Source organism: Quercus robur, chromosome 8 (genome assembly GCF_932294415.1).
Source record: "Quercus robur chromosome 8, dhQueRobu3.1, whole genome shotgun sequence".
NCBI lineage: Eukaryota > Viridiplantae > Streptophyta > Magnoliopsida > Fagales > Fagaceae > Quercus > Quercus robur.
Window position 1 is genome coordinate 39,832,535 of NC_065541.1, and position 13,697 is coordinate 39,846,231.

The 13,697-nt window shown below is 30.3% G+C and overlaps 1 protein-coding gene across 1 annotated transcript; it reads right to left on the bottom strand.

The window, feature by feature from the left end:
• On the bottom strand, window positions 1–945 carry LOC126696276 (F-box/LRR-repeat protein 25-like). The gene has a single exon (XM_050393042.1). It carries the CDS (start codon window positions 943–945, stop codon window positions 1–3), a length of 945 nt encoding a protein of 314 aa, XP_050248999.1.
• Window positions 946–13,697: the final 12,752 nt, after the last annotated feature.

Here is a 13,697-nt window from a genome sequence, read left to right on the forward strand (position 1 = left end):
CTAGTGGTACAACTTTTCTGGTATACCCCAAGACCGTGCCTTTAAATTCTTAAGCTGGGGAAGCCTAGAAATTTGGTCTCGCAACCATTGTTCTGCAAACACTGTTTCCGACAATGATAGACTTCTAAGTGCTTGACAAGCAACAAATCGAATCTTGCATTGATCATAATTTCCCTTATATGCAAAAGACTCAAGATTCATAGCTTCAATTTGAATCGGCAGAGGACAACGATGCTGAACTTGCAAGGACTTGAGATTTGGATTTGAAACTTGAAGATTTGACAAACCGCAACACCAATTGATATCCAAATCCTCAAGGGCAGGACAACTTGATATAAGTTTGTAGATTGTCTTGTCATCTAGCATGACCATGTTCATAGATAGAGTTTTTAAGGATGGAAGCATTATAGAACCAAATTTAACCTCTAACCTTAACATAGCCAACTTCAAAACCCTTAATGATCTTGCATGAAGAATTGTCTGAGGTAATCTATAGTAACTGACCGCGAGATCCAACTCTTCAACGTTGCTCTCAGCAACAAAACTTAGCCATGTATGTATACAAGCATCATCATCGAAGTAATCCAAATTGAGTCTGAACGTGCTTAGTCGTGCAATGTGTTTGCGAGGCATTAGAATTAGAAAGACGTATTCCACAAACTTTATCAACTTTAGTTGGTTATGGCGTTCAGTACCATATGCAAATTTATGATGGAAATCTAGTACCAGTGGAAAAGAAGCCCACACACGTCTCCAGTTCTTAAAAAGGGAGATCATCTTGAAAACATCTATTGTTGGAAGCAACAAGAGGATGTGGTAGATAACTCTATCAGGTAATACTGATATTCGATCAGTCTTTTTTGCATGACCTTCTTCTTTTCTTTGTTTCATTCTTGAGCTGATCATGTAGGCTGCTCTGTCTATGGCAGCCCTAATAGAACCCATACCTTGATAAAAAGTAAAACCCTAGAAAACTAGAAAATCCTATAAAACTAGGAAGTTGACGGTGAATGTCAATAAACCACACTAATGTTTCGTCAATAAATAGGTTTAGCCGATCCACACAAGGATGGGCTGATACGCAAACCAGTTTTCTCTTAATTACTAAAGAGAATTGGGAATCTATTTAAAATTAGTCCACAAAAAATATTTGACTTTTGGTTGACTTTATAATATTTTATCATATAAACTTTTATAACTTCGCAATTTTACATATCATTATTTTACTATACTTTTTTAAATTAATTTTTATATTTTATTCTATATTTAAACACTCCATAAGAAACTTGCTATATCATATTTTCTTTAAATGGTAAAATAGATAATTTTATATACAAACAAAATCTTAATAAATGTTTATTGATAATTAATATAATTATCTAATTTTATATTTAGACAAAATAATTGCATCATGTTAAAATTTTTTGTGCATTGCATAGATTACCGTGTAAGTATGAAGTAAAAAATCCTAGTGATTATTGATGAGAAATTTGTAAAATGTATAAAGCCTATTTGGTAAGGTAACTCAAATAATAGTTTTCAGTATTTAAATACTAAAATCTATATTGTGGGCCAAAAAAAATAAAGCATTTGGCAAGAGATTTTTTTCGGAGTGTTTGAATTACATTTCTTATTTTAAGGTGTTTAAATACTGAATTTAAAAAACCCTTCTTACTAGTTTTCAATTTTTAAATAACATTTTTCAATGAGACTTTTGTAAATAAGTAAAAAAAAAAAATTAGGTCCCACTAATTAGACTATATGTCATCACTTAAAAAAAAAAAAAAACACACACACACATACCAAACACGCAATAATTTTTTTCACTTTTGAAAATACGTTATTAGAAATGTAGTACCAAATATATATATATATATATATATATATTTTTTTTTTTTTTTTTTTTTGTGTGTGAATTATGAGTACTTTAAATACGTGTTTTCACAATATTTTTTAAACCACAGTTTCCACATCATTTTAAACAATAATATTCAAACACCTCTACCAACAACTAATGGGGTTGCTCAGAGGCACTCTAAATAGTCAAGTTATTTAAAGAAATTAGGAAAAGAGTAAAAACAAAATGATAAAAGTTTCAAACAAGAGTCCATGCTAAGGTGCTTTCTAAAGTACTAACTAGTCATCTACAGCTTTATTTCCAATCTTTCATTTCATATACAATTCTCATATGACATACCGCTATAAGAAAAAATGTTTATTGCAATGAAAAAAATCATTTCAATAACATTAGAGTTATTGCAATAGTTTATGTAAAATGTTGTAATAAAATTTGAGGTAATAGGTTTGTATAACAAAAAATTTTGTTGCAATAAACTCTAAATATTTTAATGACAACTTTAATGCAACAATATATATATATATATATATATTGCAATAAAAAATTTACTATTTTGAATATCTTGTAGGTATAGGCTATTATTTCACAGAACTTATTGCAATAGATTGCAAATAATTGACAAAATAAGTTGGATTAAATTATTGCAATGATATCTTTATTGTAATAGATAATTACTTCATTTTGTCATTGCGATAGATTATGAAATAATTGATATCAAGTTATTGCAACAATATTTTGTTGCAGTTTCGTGTTTGTCATTGCAATTTATTGTAAAAGAATTAATATCAAATTATTGCAATGATAACTTCGTTGCAATAAGCTATTAGTTCGAAATTTACCTTGTAACAGATTGCAAAAATAATTGGTATCAATTTATTGCAATGATTTTTTCATTTTAAATTATTGCAACAATTTTTCTTAATTTATTAAAACTTATATTGCAACTGAAAATTATAAGCTATAGTAACTTATTATTGTTGATGCAATTATTTAATACTTTTAAGTTACTATTTGAACAATTTTAACTTGTAGATGCAGTGTTTTTTCTAATACTACTATATATATTTTGTTGTATTAATACTTGATGTAATAGACTTTTTTTGGTGTACATTCAGCCAAAGACAAAAATAAAAATTAAAGGAAGTCTTGGTCAATGATTGTTTAACTCAGAATTCACGTTATAATCTCATAAAAAAACCAAAGTGTATTTGCAATATAAATAAACTGTTTTGTTGCTTCAAGCTCCAACTCAAGAAATAGCTTCTAAACCTGCAAATTAATTGCTAAAGAAAGAAGATAACTCAAGAAGGATGGCCAGTTTAAAGCTCAGAGAAAACATAGAAATCAATGTAGAGCTAATCCTAAAAGCTTGCTCTCTTACAGTAAAAGCTCACTGCAAGTCTTTAGAAAAGGTAATATATTCTTGAGAAAAGTCGTGGTTCATTCGATGTGATATTTAGGGTCCATTTGGATATAGTTGAAAACTGAAAACTGAAACTGAAAACTGAAAAATACTGTAGCAAAATAATTTTTAAATATGTGAATAGTACCGTGGGACCCATTTTTAATGAAAAAGTTGTTGAAAAGTGTAATTTGTGGGTCCGTGAACAGTGCACGGTATGCACTGTTCACGGGAAAAAGTCAAATATTGCTGCGCAATAGTGAATGAATAGTAAAAAAGGGCCAGAAACGCATAAAAAAAAAAAAAAAAAAGAGCTAAAAACGCAAAACGTGCGTTTGGGAAATGCAAACGCGCTTTCCAAACGCACACTTAGGGCCCATTTGGTAAGAGATTTTTAGTAATGTTGTTTAAGTGTTGTGGAAATATGTGTGGGTTAAAAAATATTATGGAAATACGTGTTATAGTATTTAAATACTGAAAACTGTTGTCTAAATAACAGTACCAAACATCCCCTTAGCTTTCTTGGATATTGGTCTGTAAATGATTGGTATGATGGAGAATCTTTTGGAGAAACCAAGATCAATCTTGAGTTGTTTCCTTCTCTTGGAAGTATAGGTATGCCAAGGTCAACAAAGCCTTCTTGCAGAGATTTTTTTGTCAAAATCTCAAGTAAAAAGCTATAAGAACACCATCCTTGATCACATCAAGAAACTTCCTTGAAGAAATGTGTTTGGCCCTAGTTTTCACTTGTGAGGCTTTTCATTTGAGGCTTAAGCATGTTTCTAACTACCCCAAACACAAAGGATGAAAAATGTTTTTTTTCCCAAGGTTTTGTTTTTGTGTGTAAAACTAGGTGTTTTTACTTAAAATAGTGTGTAAAGAAAAAAATATACAAAAAGTCAATCCAAGAAAATTGTATGTGGAATAGTGAATTTTGGCTCAACAAAGTTGATTAAACCAACAAAAAATTTCTAAAAACACAACAAAATGATGCAACATTTTCATAATACCTTTATAATTTTGTTATATTTTATTTTAACTTGTAAAGAATTGACAGCTCAGCAGTTTTGAAAATATTGTGACAACATTAAGATGTCTTAACATTTTTCACACACAAAAATGTTATGTCCATGACATTTTCACAACAAATTATAAGTAGTAAATTACTACAAGTTGTTATTGGTGGGTAAAAAAGTAGTTTCATTGGTAAGTTTAAATGAGAACCAATAACAATTTACCATATTTGATTTGTTACGAAAGTATTGTGAAAATTATTGTGGATATTGCACTTCTTTTTCACAATACTTTTATTTTTAGTTGTAACTAGTTCTAGTGTGATATTTTATTATTTTATTATTTTATTTTGACCTATATTGAATTAACACCTTAACAATTGTGAAAATATTGTGCCAATTTGTGATGTTATATTTTATTATAATGTGAAACAGCATGCATTGGACAAACCAAAAATAATATAGAAAATATACTACAACTTTATGCATTCACAAAAAAAAAAAAAAAAAAAAAAAAAAAAAAAAAAAGGCAACCAGCAAAATAGTGAAAGTTGAACAAATCAAAACTACTGTAACTAAATCACTGTAACTTTTCTCATTCATTCTTTATATATATAAATGTACATTGCACTTACAATGTAAAGTTATATTGTAAACACATAAAAATTGGCAAATGTTGTACACATTTGCAAAAATTTTACAATTTTTTTTTTTTTTTGGAAAATGTATATAATATTTGCTACTTTTTGTGTGTATAAAATGTAAGCTTACATTACAAGTAGAAAGCAAACATATAAAGATGCTTTAAAAGAAAAGAAAAAAAAGAAAGAAAGGCAACTCATTAAACCAAAAGTACTGTTCATAACACTATTTATGAGCTTATTAAATGTATATAATATTTTCTACTTTTATGTGTATATAATGTAAGTTTGCATTACAAGTACAAAATAAACATATAAAGATCCTTAAAAATAAACATAAAAAATAAAGAAGAAGAAGAAGAAAGCTCAAACAAAGTTGGTGAACTTATTGAAGAAAAAAAAGGGGGGGAGAAGGCAAGTCACTAAACCAAAAATACTGTTCATAATACTATTCATGATCCTATTCACTCTTTTTATATATAGAAAAAAGAGCACAAATTGATGACTAAAAAAAAAAAGGTGATGAATAGTACATATTAAACAAACCAAAAGTACCGTAACTTTTACACATTCACCCAACAAGTGTCACAATATTTTCACAAAACATTTATTTTCAGTTGTGGTTAGTCAAAGTTTCATATTTTATTATTTTATTTTGACTTATAAGAAATTGACACCTCAATAATTATGAAAACATTGTAAAATTTGTTGTATCAGTATAACAATATATATGCGGGTTCTTATAGATATTTAAAAGAAAAAAAAAAGTACAAACAAAAGACTAAAAAAAAAAAAAGCACTGTAGCTTTGTAGCTACAATGCTACTTGCACCATCCAAAGTGGCACTGTAGTACCTGTTCAAAACTTGAAAAAAAAAAAAAAAAAAAGACTCAAGAAACCAAATGTGTACTATAGAGCTTATTAAATGTATATAATATTTGCTACTTTTTGTGTGTATACAATGTAAGCTTACATTACAAGTACAAAGTAAACATATAAAGATTCTTTAAAAAATAAAAAAAAATGCTCAAACCAAGTTGGTGAACTTGAACAAAAAAAAAAAAAAAAAGGCAAGTCACTAAACTAAAAATACTGTTTATAACGCTATTTATGAGCCTATTCGCTCTTTTTATATATAGAAAAAAGAGCACAAAAAAAAAAAAAAGAGAAAAGAATAGTACATATTGAATAAACCAAAAGTACAATAGCTTTTACACATTCACCTAACTAGTGTTACAACATTTTCACAAAACATTTATTTTCAGTTATGATTGGTCACAATTTCATATTTTATTAATTTATTTTGACTTATAAGAAATTGACACCTCAATAATTGTGAAAATATTGTTAAATTTATTGTGTCAGTATAACAAAATATATGCGGGTTCTTATAAATATTAAAAAAAAAAGAGTACAAACGGAAGACTAAAAAAAAAAAGCACTGTAGCTATTGTAGTTACAGTGCCACTTGAACAAATCAAAGTAGCACTATAGCAACTGTTCAAAACTCAAAAAAAAAAAAAAAAAAAAAAAAAAAAAAAAGACTCAATAAACCAAATGTGTATTGTTGAGCTTATTAAATGTATATAATATTTGCTACTTTTTATGTGTATACAATGTAAGCTTACATTACAAGTATAAAATAAACATATAAAGATCCTTTAGGAGAAAAAAAAAAAAAAAGTTGGTGAACTTGAAGAAAAAAAAGAGGGACGGAAAAGCAAGTTACTAAACCAAAAATATTGTTTATAACACTATTCATGAGTCTATTCGCTCTTTTTATATATAGAAAAAAGAGCATAAATCGATGATTGAAAAAAAAAAAAAAAAAAAAAAAAAAAAAAAAAAAAAAAAAAAGTGATGAACAGTACATATTAAATAAACCAAAAGTACCGTAGTTTTTACACATTCACCCAACAAGTGTCATAAGATTTTCACAAAACATTTATTTTCAATTATGGTTAGTCATAGTTTCATATTTTATTATTTTATTTTTACTTATAATAAATTGGCACCTCAATAATTGTGAAAATATTGTGAAATTTGTTGTATCAGTATAATAATATATATGAGATTCTTATAAATATTTAAAAGAAAAAAAAAAGTACAAACGGAAGACTAAACAAAAAAAAAAAACCAAAAGGGGCACTGTATAGATATTGCCTCTTTTTATATAGTTAGAAGATAATGTGAGGTTTGCCTTGATAAATATATAGAATTAGGGGGATGGTCCCACAAGTTGGCCTTTGTCTAGCTAGATTGGGAGGGGGCAAGTGGAAGGTTGAGCACCAAACTTTCCTTGGGCCTTTTCTGTACCCAACTTGGTGTGGAATGCCTTGGTGCACGGATTGAGTCATTCAATGGCGCAACTTGAGCTTAGTCAATCATCTGTTAGGATTTAGGAAAGCTCGGTCCTTGGTTGAATGCTTTTAAGGATCAATAAATAACCTCGGCTTACAAACATGGGGCCACAAGTTTGGGCCTTTGCCTCAATGGGTCTGGCCATTAGGTTAGGTTTTTTTTTTTTACTTTTCAACATTGACTTGCACCTGTATCGATGGATGTATAATAATAAAAAGTGTAAAATTTACATATTCTTGTTTAAAATAACCCACATCAATGAGTGAGAATATAATTGTATAAATTTAAAAGTTTATTACAGTAACCATATAATTTTACATTGAAACAATTCATTTTGCATTTGGTTTTTTTATTTTATTTTTTTTTACGTATCTTAAGTAGGGATAATAATTTTTCCCCACCCCGCCTTGACCCTCCTTTCCCCACTTTGTCTCGCAAGAGTTTTCCTCGCCCCACTATAGTTCAGAGAGGGGATGGTTTTAGAGATATTAGCCCTGCCCTACCCCTTCTTGCTAGGGGTGAGCAAAACGTTACTAGAGCCGACCCAACCTATCGGCGTCGACGACACCGTCCCAACTTTAATGCCGACCGAATGAGCTGAGGCTGGCATTCGGACTTCACCCTCCGTTTCTGATGCGGTGCAGTGGAGTCACTGAATTAAGATATCCAAAACCGAGACAGTGGTTGAACCGAACCAATACCAAGTTCTGTCATTCTGGTTTTTATTTATTTTTATGAAACTAATAAAACGACGTCGTATGTATGGGTGTTATAATATATATATATATATAAGTGCATTTTATGCTAGGTTTTTAGATTCTCAGGGGTATAAGTTCATATTTTTCTCTTAGAATCGTTTATCTCTCTCTCTCTTGCTCTCACCTCTCACCTAACGCAGCGCCTCGCCGTCACTCACCAATCACGGCAAAACAACAGTAAGCTTCTTTGTGTTTTAAATTTTGTTTGTCTTCGTGTTTTTTCCTTTTCATTTGTTTAGGAAAGCTAAAAGCATGATTTAAGTTGGTTTGATTAAGTTTGGCTGTTAACCCCAAGACTCACTGTACTGAAACTTCTTTGCCTACACACTTCCTTCTAACCCGAGAAACCATGTTGATTTGTTTGAGTAAAGCTTAGCAATTAAGCCAATAGCACCTTTTAAAATCTCTCAAAGCAAAGTTTGTGTCTTTCTATTTTGTGTGGGGGGGGGGGGGGGTCCAAGTAGCTGCTTACATATATTATATTTTAAGCAAAGCTTGTGTATATATATGATATACATGGATGCATGAATGTCTTCATGTTTGATTAAGGCTGATTAAGGTTGGCTGTTTGATTAAGGTTGTGATTTATTGATTTTTATATAAGACTTTAATAGTGGACTGGAAACTGCTGGAAAGACAATTATATTATATAGTCTAATAAGTATCTGGTTAGCCCCCTAAAAAAATAATAAAATAAAAAATGCTATACTTTAACATGTCTTACTATCTTAAAAAAATAATAAAATAAAAAATGCTATACTTTAACATGTCTTACTATCTTTAATAAATTAATATGTCTTAGGGTTATAACTAACTTACTTTAATATGTATTAAGTAAATTACTTTAGTCCCACTTACTTTAATATGTCTTAACTATGCCATTAGTCTTAGTTGTTACTTTGGTAAGTTTAGAGTAACAGTATAAACTATAAACTTAGTAATACATTGTTAATTGTCATATTCTACTAAGTACTAACTTTTTTTTTCTTCAGCATTTTAATTTTTAAGTTTATATATATAAAATTAGCTTTTATTTTATATTTATATTGAGAACAATATAATAAATTCCTTGTTAATATTATGGACATGAATTGTTGAGTAATGACTAATGGTTGTTAATTTGTTAGTTTGTTATTGTTGTAACTAAACTGATTAATTATGATTTGATATTGTTGTGAAAACTTTTTTTTTTTTGGTTGGAAAATTTTTTATTAGATGGATGTCGATGCTTCACCTGGATTTGGTGACCCACCTCCTCCTAGTCTTGATAGTGCTAACCCTAACCCACCTGAACCTGTAGCACCAATTGGACTTGGTGCATCACTTCCCCTACTGTCACCTAAACAAGGTAATAAGGACCCATCTATAGTATGGCAGCACTTCATTAAGTTGGCTGGTCCTAATCCCAATAAGCCTAGGTTTGAATGCAAGTATTGTAAAAATCAATATAATTGTCATGGTAAGAAAAATAGTACTTCGAGCATCTTGCAACACATGAAGGTGTGTAAGAAGTGGCCTTTTCCCCGTGATGATAAGGAACAAACTGTCTTTCCAAGCTAAGAGGGAAGGGGAAAGTGGTTCAAATGTGTTAGTGGTTGCAAACTATAGTGAAGAGAGGATAAGATTGGCGTTGGCAAGGATGATCATTATTGATGAATTACCTTTTAAATTTGTGGAGCGCCAAGGCCTTCAAGAATTTATGGAAATAGTTGAGCCTAGGTTTCCTATTCCCCATCGCACTACCATTGCAAAGGCTTGTATGAAACTTTATTCTAGTGAGGTGGATATTTTGAGGAGGGCTATTGTTGGGCAACGAGTTTGTGTGACAATGGATACTTGGACGTTCATATAAAACTTAAACTACATGGTAGTCACCGCACACTTCATTGATGGGGATTGGACTTACCAAAAGAAAATCTTGAACTTTTGCCCTATAGCTAATCACAAAGGGGACACCATTGGTAGAGCAATTAAGTCATATTTGTTGAAGTGGAGTATAAATCGGTTGTTTACAATTACCGTGGACAATGCTAGCTCTAATAATGTGGCAATTGATTATGTGAAGAAGAAAATAAAAGAAAGAGATAGTAGCATATTGGGTGGTGAGTTCATGCATATGTGTTGTTGTGCGCATATCTTGAATTTGATAGTGTAAAGTGGGTTGAAGTTCATTCATGAATCAATTGCCAAGGTTCAAAATGCGGCGCGCTATGTGAGAGCCTCTCCCGCAAGGTTTGAGAAGTTTCAAGAATGTATTGAAAATGAGAAAATCAAAGTCAAATGTTTGTTGTCCCTTGATGTGCCAACAATGTGGAATTCCACTTATCTCATGTTAGATTGTGCTTTGAAATTTGTGAGAGCATTTGATAGGTTGGAAGAGGAGGATGGGCATTACAAACTTTATTTTTGTGAAGTAGATGGGAATGAGAAAAAGCCCATTGGTCCTCCTAACTATCTTGATTGGGAAAATGTCAAGACCTTTGTGAAATTTCTTGGCATATTTTATGAGGTGACACTTAGATTTTCTGGGTCCTTGTTTATCACTTCTAATACATACTTCCATGAGCTAATTAGCATCGATGATCAATTGCAACAGTTGTGTAGTGTTGATGGGGATCCACTTTTGAAGAGTATGGCAGAGGAGATGAAAAAAAAAATATGATAAGTATTGGGAAAGTATAGATAATATCAATTTGATGCTTTTTGTTGCCGTTGTTCATGACCCAAGATATAGATTGAAGTATGTAAAGTTTTGATTTAGGGAGTGGTATGGAAAGGACAAGGGGGATACGATGAGCTCCAAGGTTCGGGATGCATTGAAGAGATTGTATGTAGAGAGAGTGAGTCAAAATGGAGTTTCGAGCTCTAGTGGTAATGGTGCTTCATTGTCTAGGGGGCTCCAGGTCAAGTGTTGGTAATGCTTCATTATCTGATCGTATTAAAAGTTATAATAATAGGTTTAAGTAACACTTGGCAGACGAGAACAGTGTGGAAAGCAAATTTGAGTTGGATAGGTATTTGTTGGAATCTTCTGAGGATCCCAATATGGAAGATTTTGACATCTTGATGTGGTGGAAAATGAATTCTTCGAGATATTGAGTTCTTTCTGAAATTGCCCGTAATGTGTTAGCTATTCTTGTCTCTATAATTGCATTCGAGTCTGCTTTTAGTATGGGGGCGTGTTTTGGACTCATTCCGTAGTTCACTATCTCCTATTACAATTGAAGCTCTTATTTGTACCCAAAATTGGTTGAAAGATGCAAAGGAAAAAAGACCAATAAAGATTCGAGAGTGCATGGATAATGTAGAGGATATGGATGGTTTTGAGATTGACAATGGTAAAAATATATATGTTCATTTTGTTTGTTGTATGTATTAATTTTTCAATTGTTTATTTATTTGCTCAATGCTTAAGAATCATTTTGTTTTGAATGGGTTTGTAGAAATTGCATCAGTTTGCCCAATGCCTATAGAGGAGGATCCAAGCATTGTTGTGTTGGATGATGATGGCTGATATGCTACTCTTTGCTTGGAGTTAGTTAGTAGTTAGTATTATGTAAGTATACTTGTCATTATCATTCTTTTGTGTTAATTATAAATATTTTATTGTTCATAAACGTTTTATTGTTATTAACACATGTTTATTTTGTTTTGTTTAGTATTTTGTAGGAGTTCTGGAATGATGCATAGTGCAAAGACTTACTAGACAAAGGACTTACAAGAATTAGCATTCTTTTTCCGATATGCTAATTATATTTGTACATGTTATTGGTAGTGGACTTTTCACTATTGGTAGTTATTTAGGTATTCATGGGTGAGATTATCATTGGGAATACAAGCAATTAGCATTCTTTTGCCTAAATGCTAATTTAATTTGTATATCTTTCTTTTGGCATTTGTGGACAGCGACAAATGGTTCTGTAATACGTTATTAAGTGGATACATTAACGCTTATTATTATTGACACTGACACACACGGTGACACTAATGATGTTATATGCTACATGATAGTATTTTAGGAGTTGAACTCTTATTAAGGCAATTTCAAAATATTTTTACATTGTGAATGAAATGAAAAAAAATTGGATAGTTTGTCATATGTGAGCAGATTTGTTGAACATATATATATATATATATATATATATATTTTTTTTTTTATGTAAACAAATTTGTTATATGTTAACATATTTTTTTTTATGTGAATAGATTTTTGTTATGTGAACAGTTTTTTTGCACAGGTTTTGGATCATTACTGTTTGGGTGAACAGATTTTTTTTATAATGTTTTTGTTGAACATATTTTTTTATAGGTTGAACAAATTTTTTTTATAAAAATAAAAAATAAAAACAGATTGTTAATGTTTCAAATCAAACCGACCAAACTGATTAAACCGAGCTGATCAAATTGCACCACTATAGGTCGAAAAACCGACCTTAATCAGTATGCATCGGTTTTAATTATTACAAAACCGATCCCTATTGGTTCGGTAACAAATTTGAAAAAAAACCGAGCCGACCGAACCGCGCACACCCTTACTTCCTACTCCATCCTTGCCCCGCTCCACCCCGTGTTGATAAGGATTATAATTGTAAATTTTTCATACCCTAAATGCCTACTATTTAAAAAAAAAAAAAAATCAATACTAGCTTATTTAAATGCATGGATATTAAGATTTTTGTTTTTGTTATGATACTGTCTTGTTAAACACTTGTATAATATTATTTAACTCTTGTTAAAAATTATTTTGATTTGATGAGATAAGTTTAGTTGTAATTTCAAATATATTTATACTAATGAAACATGTTTTATTAAAAAAATTGTAATAGTTATAGTGCAAATTAACATGAAATAGAGTTTTACAGGGTGGGGTGGCTATGGGGCAAGACAAAACCATACGATGCGGGGTAAAGATTCTATCATTCGGCCTTGCCCCTCTCCATTGCCATCCATTCCTAAGGGTAAAGGAAGATAGTGGATGATAATTGTTGTATGTGAAGAAAGATAAATAATTTATAAAATCAAGAAAATTTGATATTTTAATGAAATATATTGTAAAATAAATAATCTATGTTAGGTGTTTTGAAAAGTGACTCTATAAAATAGAAAAAGTAAGTTCTTATGCTAAAATAGACATAAAATTTTGCATGAGTTGATGCGATTACTCGACAATTAACTTCTCTAATTATTTTTATGTAGTTTTTTATTTTTTTTTTAGAATTATGTTTATTTAGTTTAGCCATTAGTGTAAACTATTGCGAGTTGTGTAATGAGAAAACCACTTCGGCTGATTGGATCAATAAACACCCCATAAATTTCATATCCACCTAATTTTAGATTCATTATACTTTTTTTTTTTTCTTGAATCTAAACTTCCACCTTATTTATACTCAAAAAATATGGAAGCACCTAAAAAAAATGAAATAATGAAAAGGGAATATAATAATAAATTATTTATGTGCACCGCCTATAGTCCTAGAGAATTCCGGAAACACCAAAATTAAATTTTATATTATACTATAAATTAGACCAAAGAACGGTAGTTAATATATCTTCTAGACTCATGTATTGTTTTTTGTTGGAGGGGTTGGAAGTGCAAATCAAAGAAAATAGAAGGGCATGCGCCAAATATTATCATAAACCCCAATTATATATACTGCCTAAGGT

Excerpts from the sequence above, each read along its gene's own strand:
- LOC126696276 (XM_050393042.1), bottom strand. The coding sequence starts at position 945 with ATGGGTTCTATTAGGGCTGCCATAGACAGAGCAGCCTACATGATCAGC.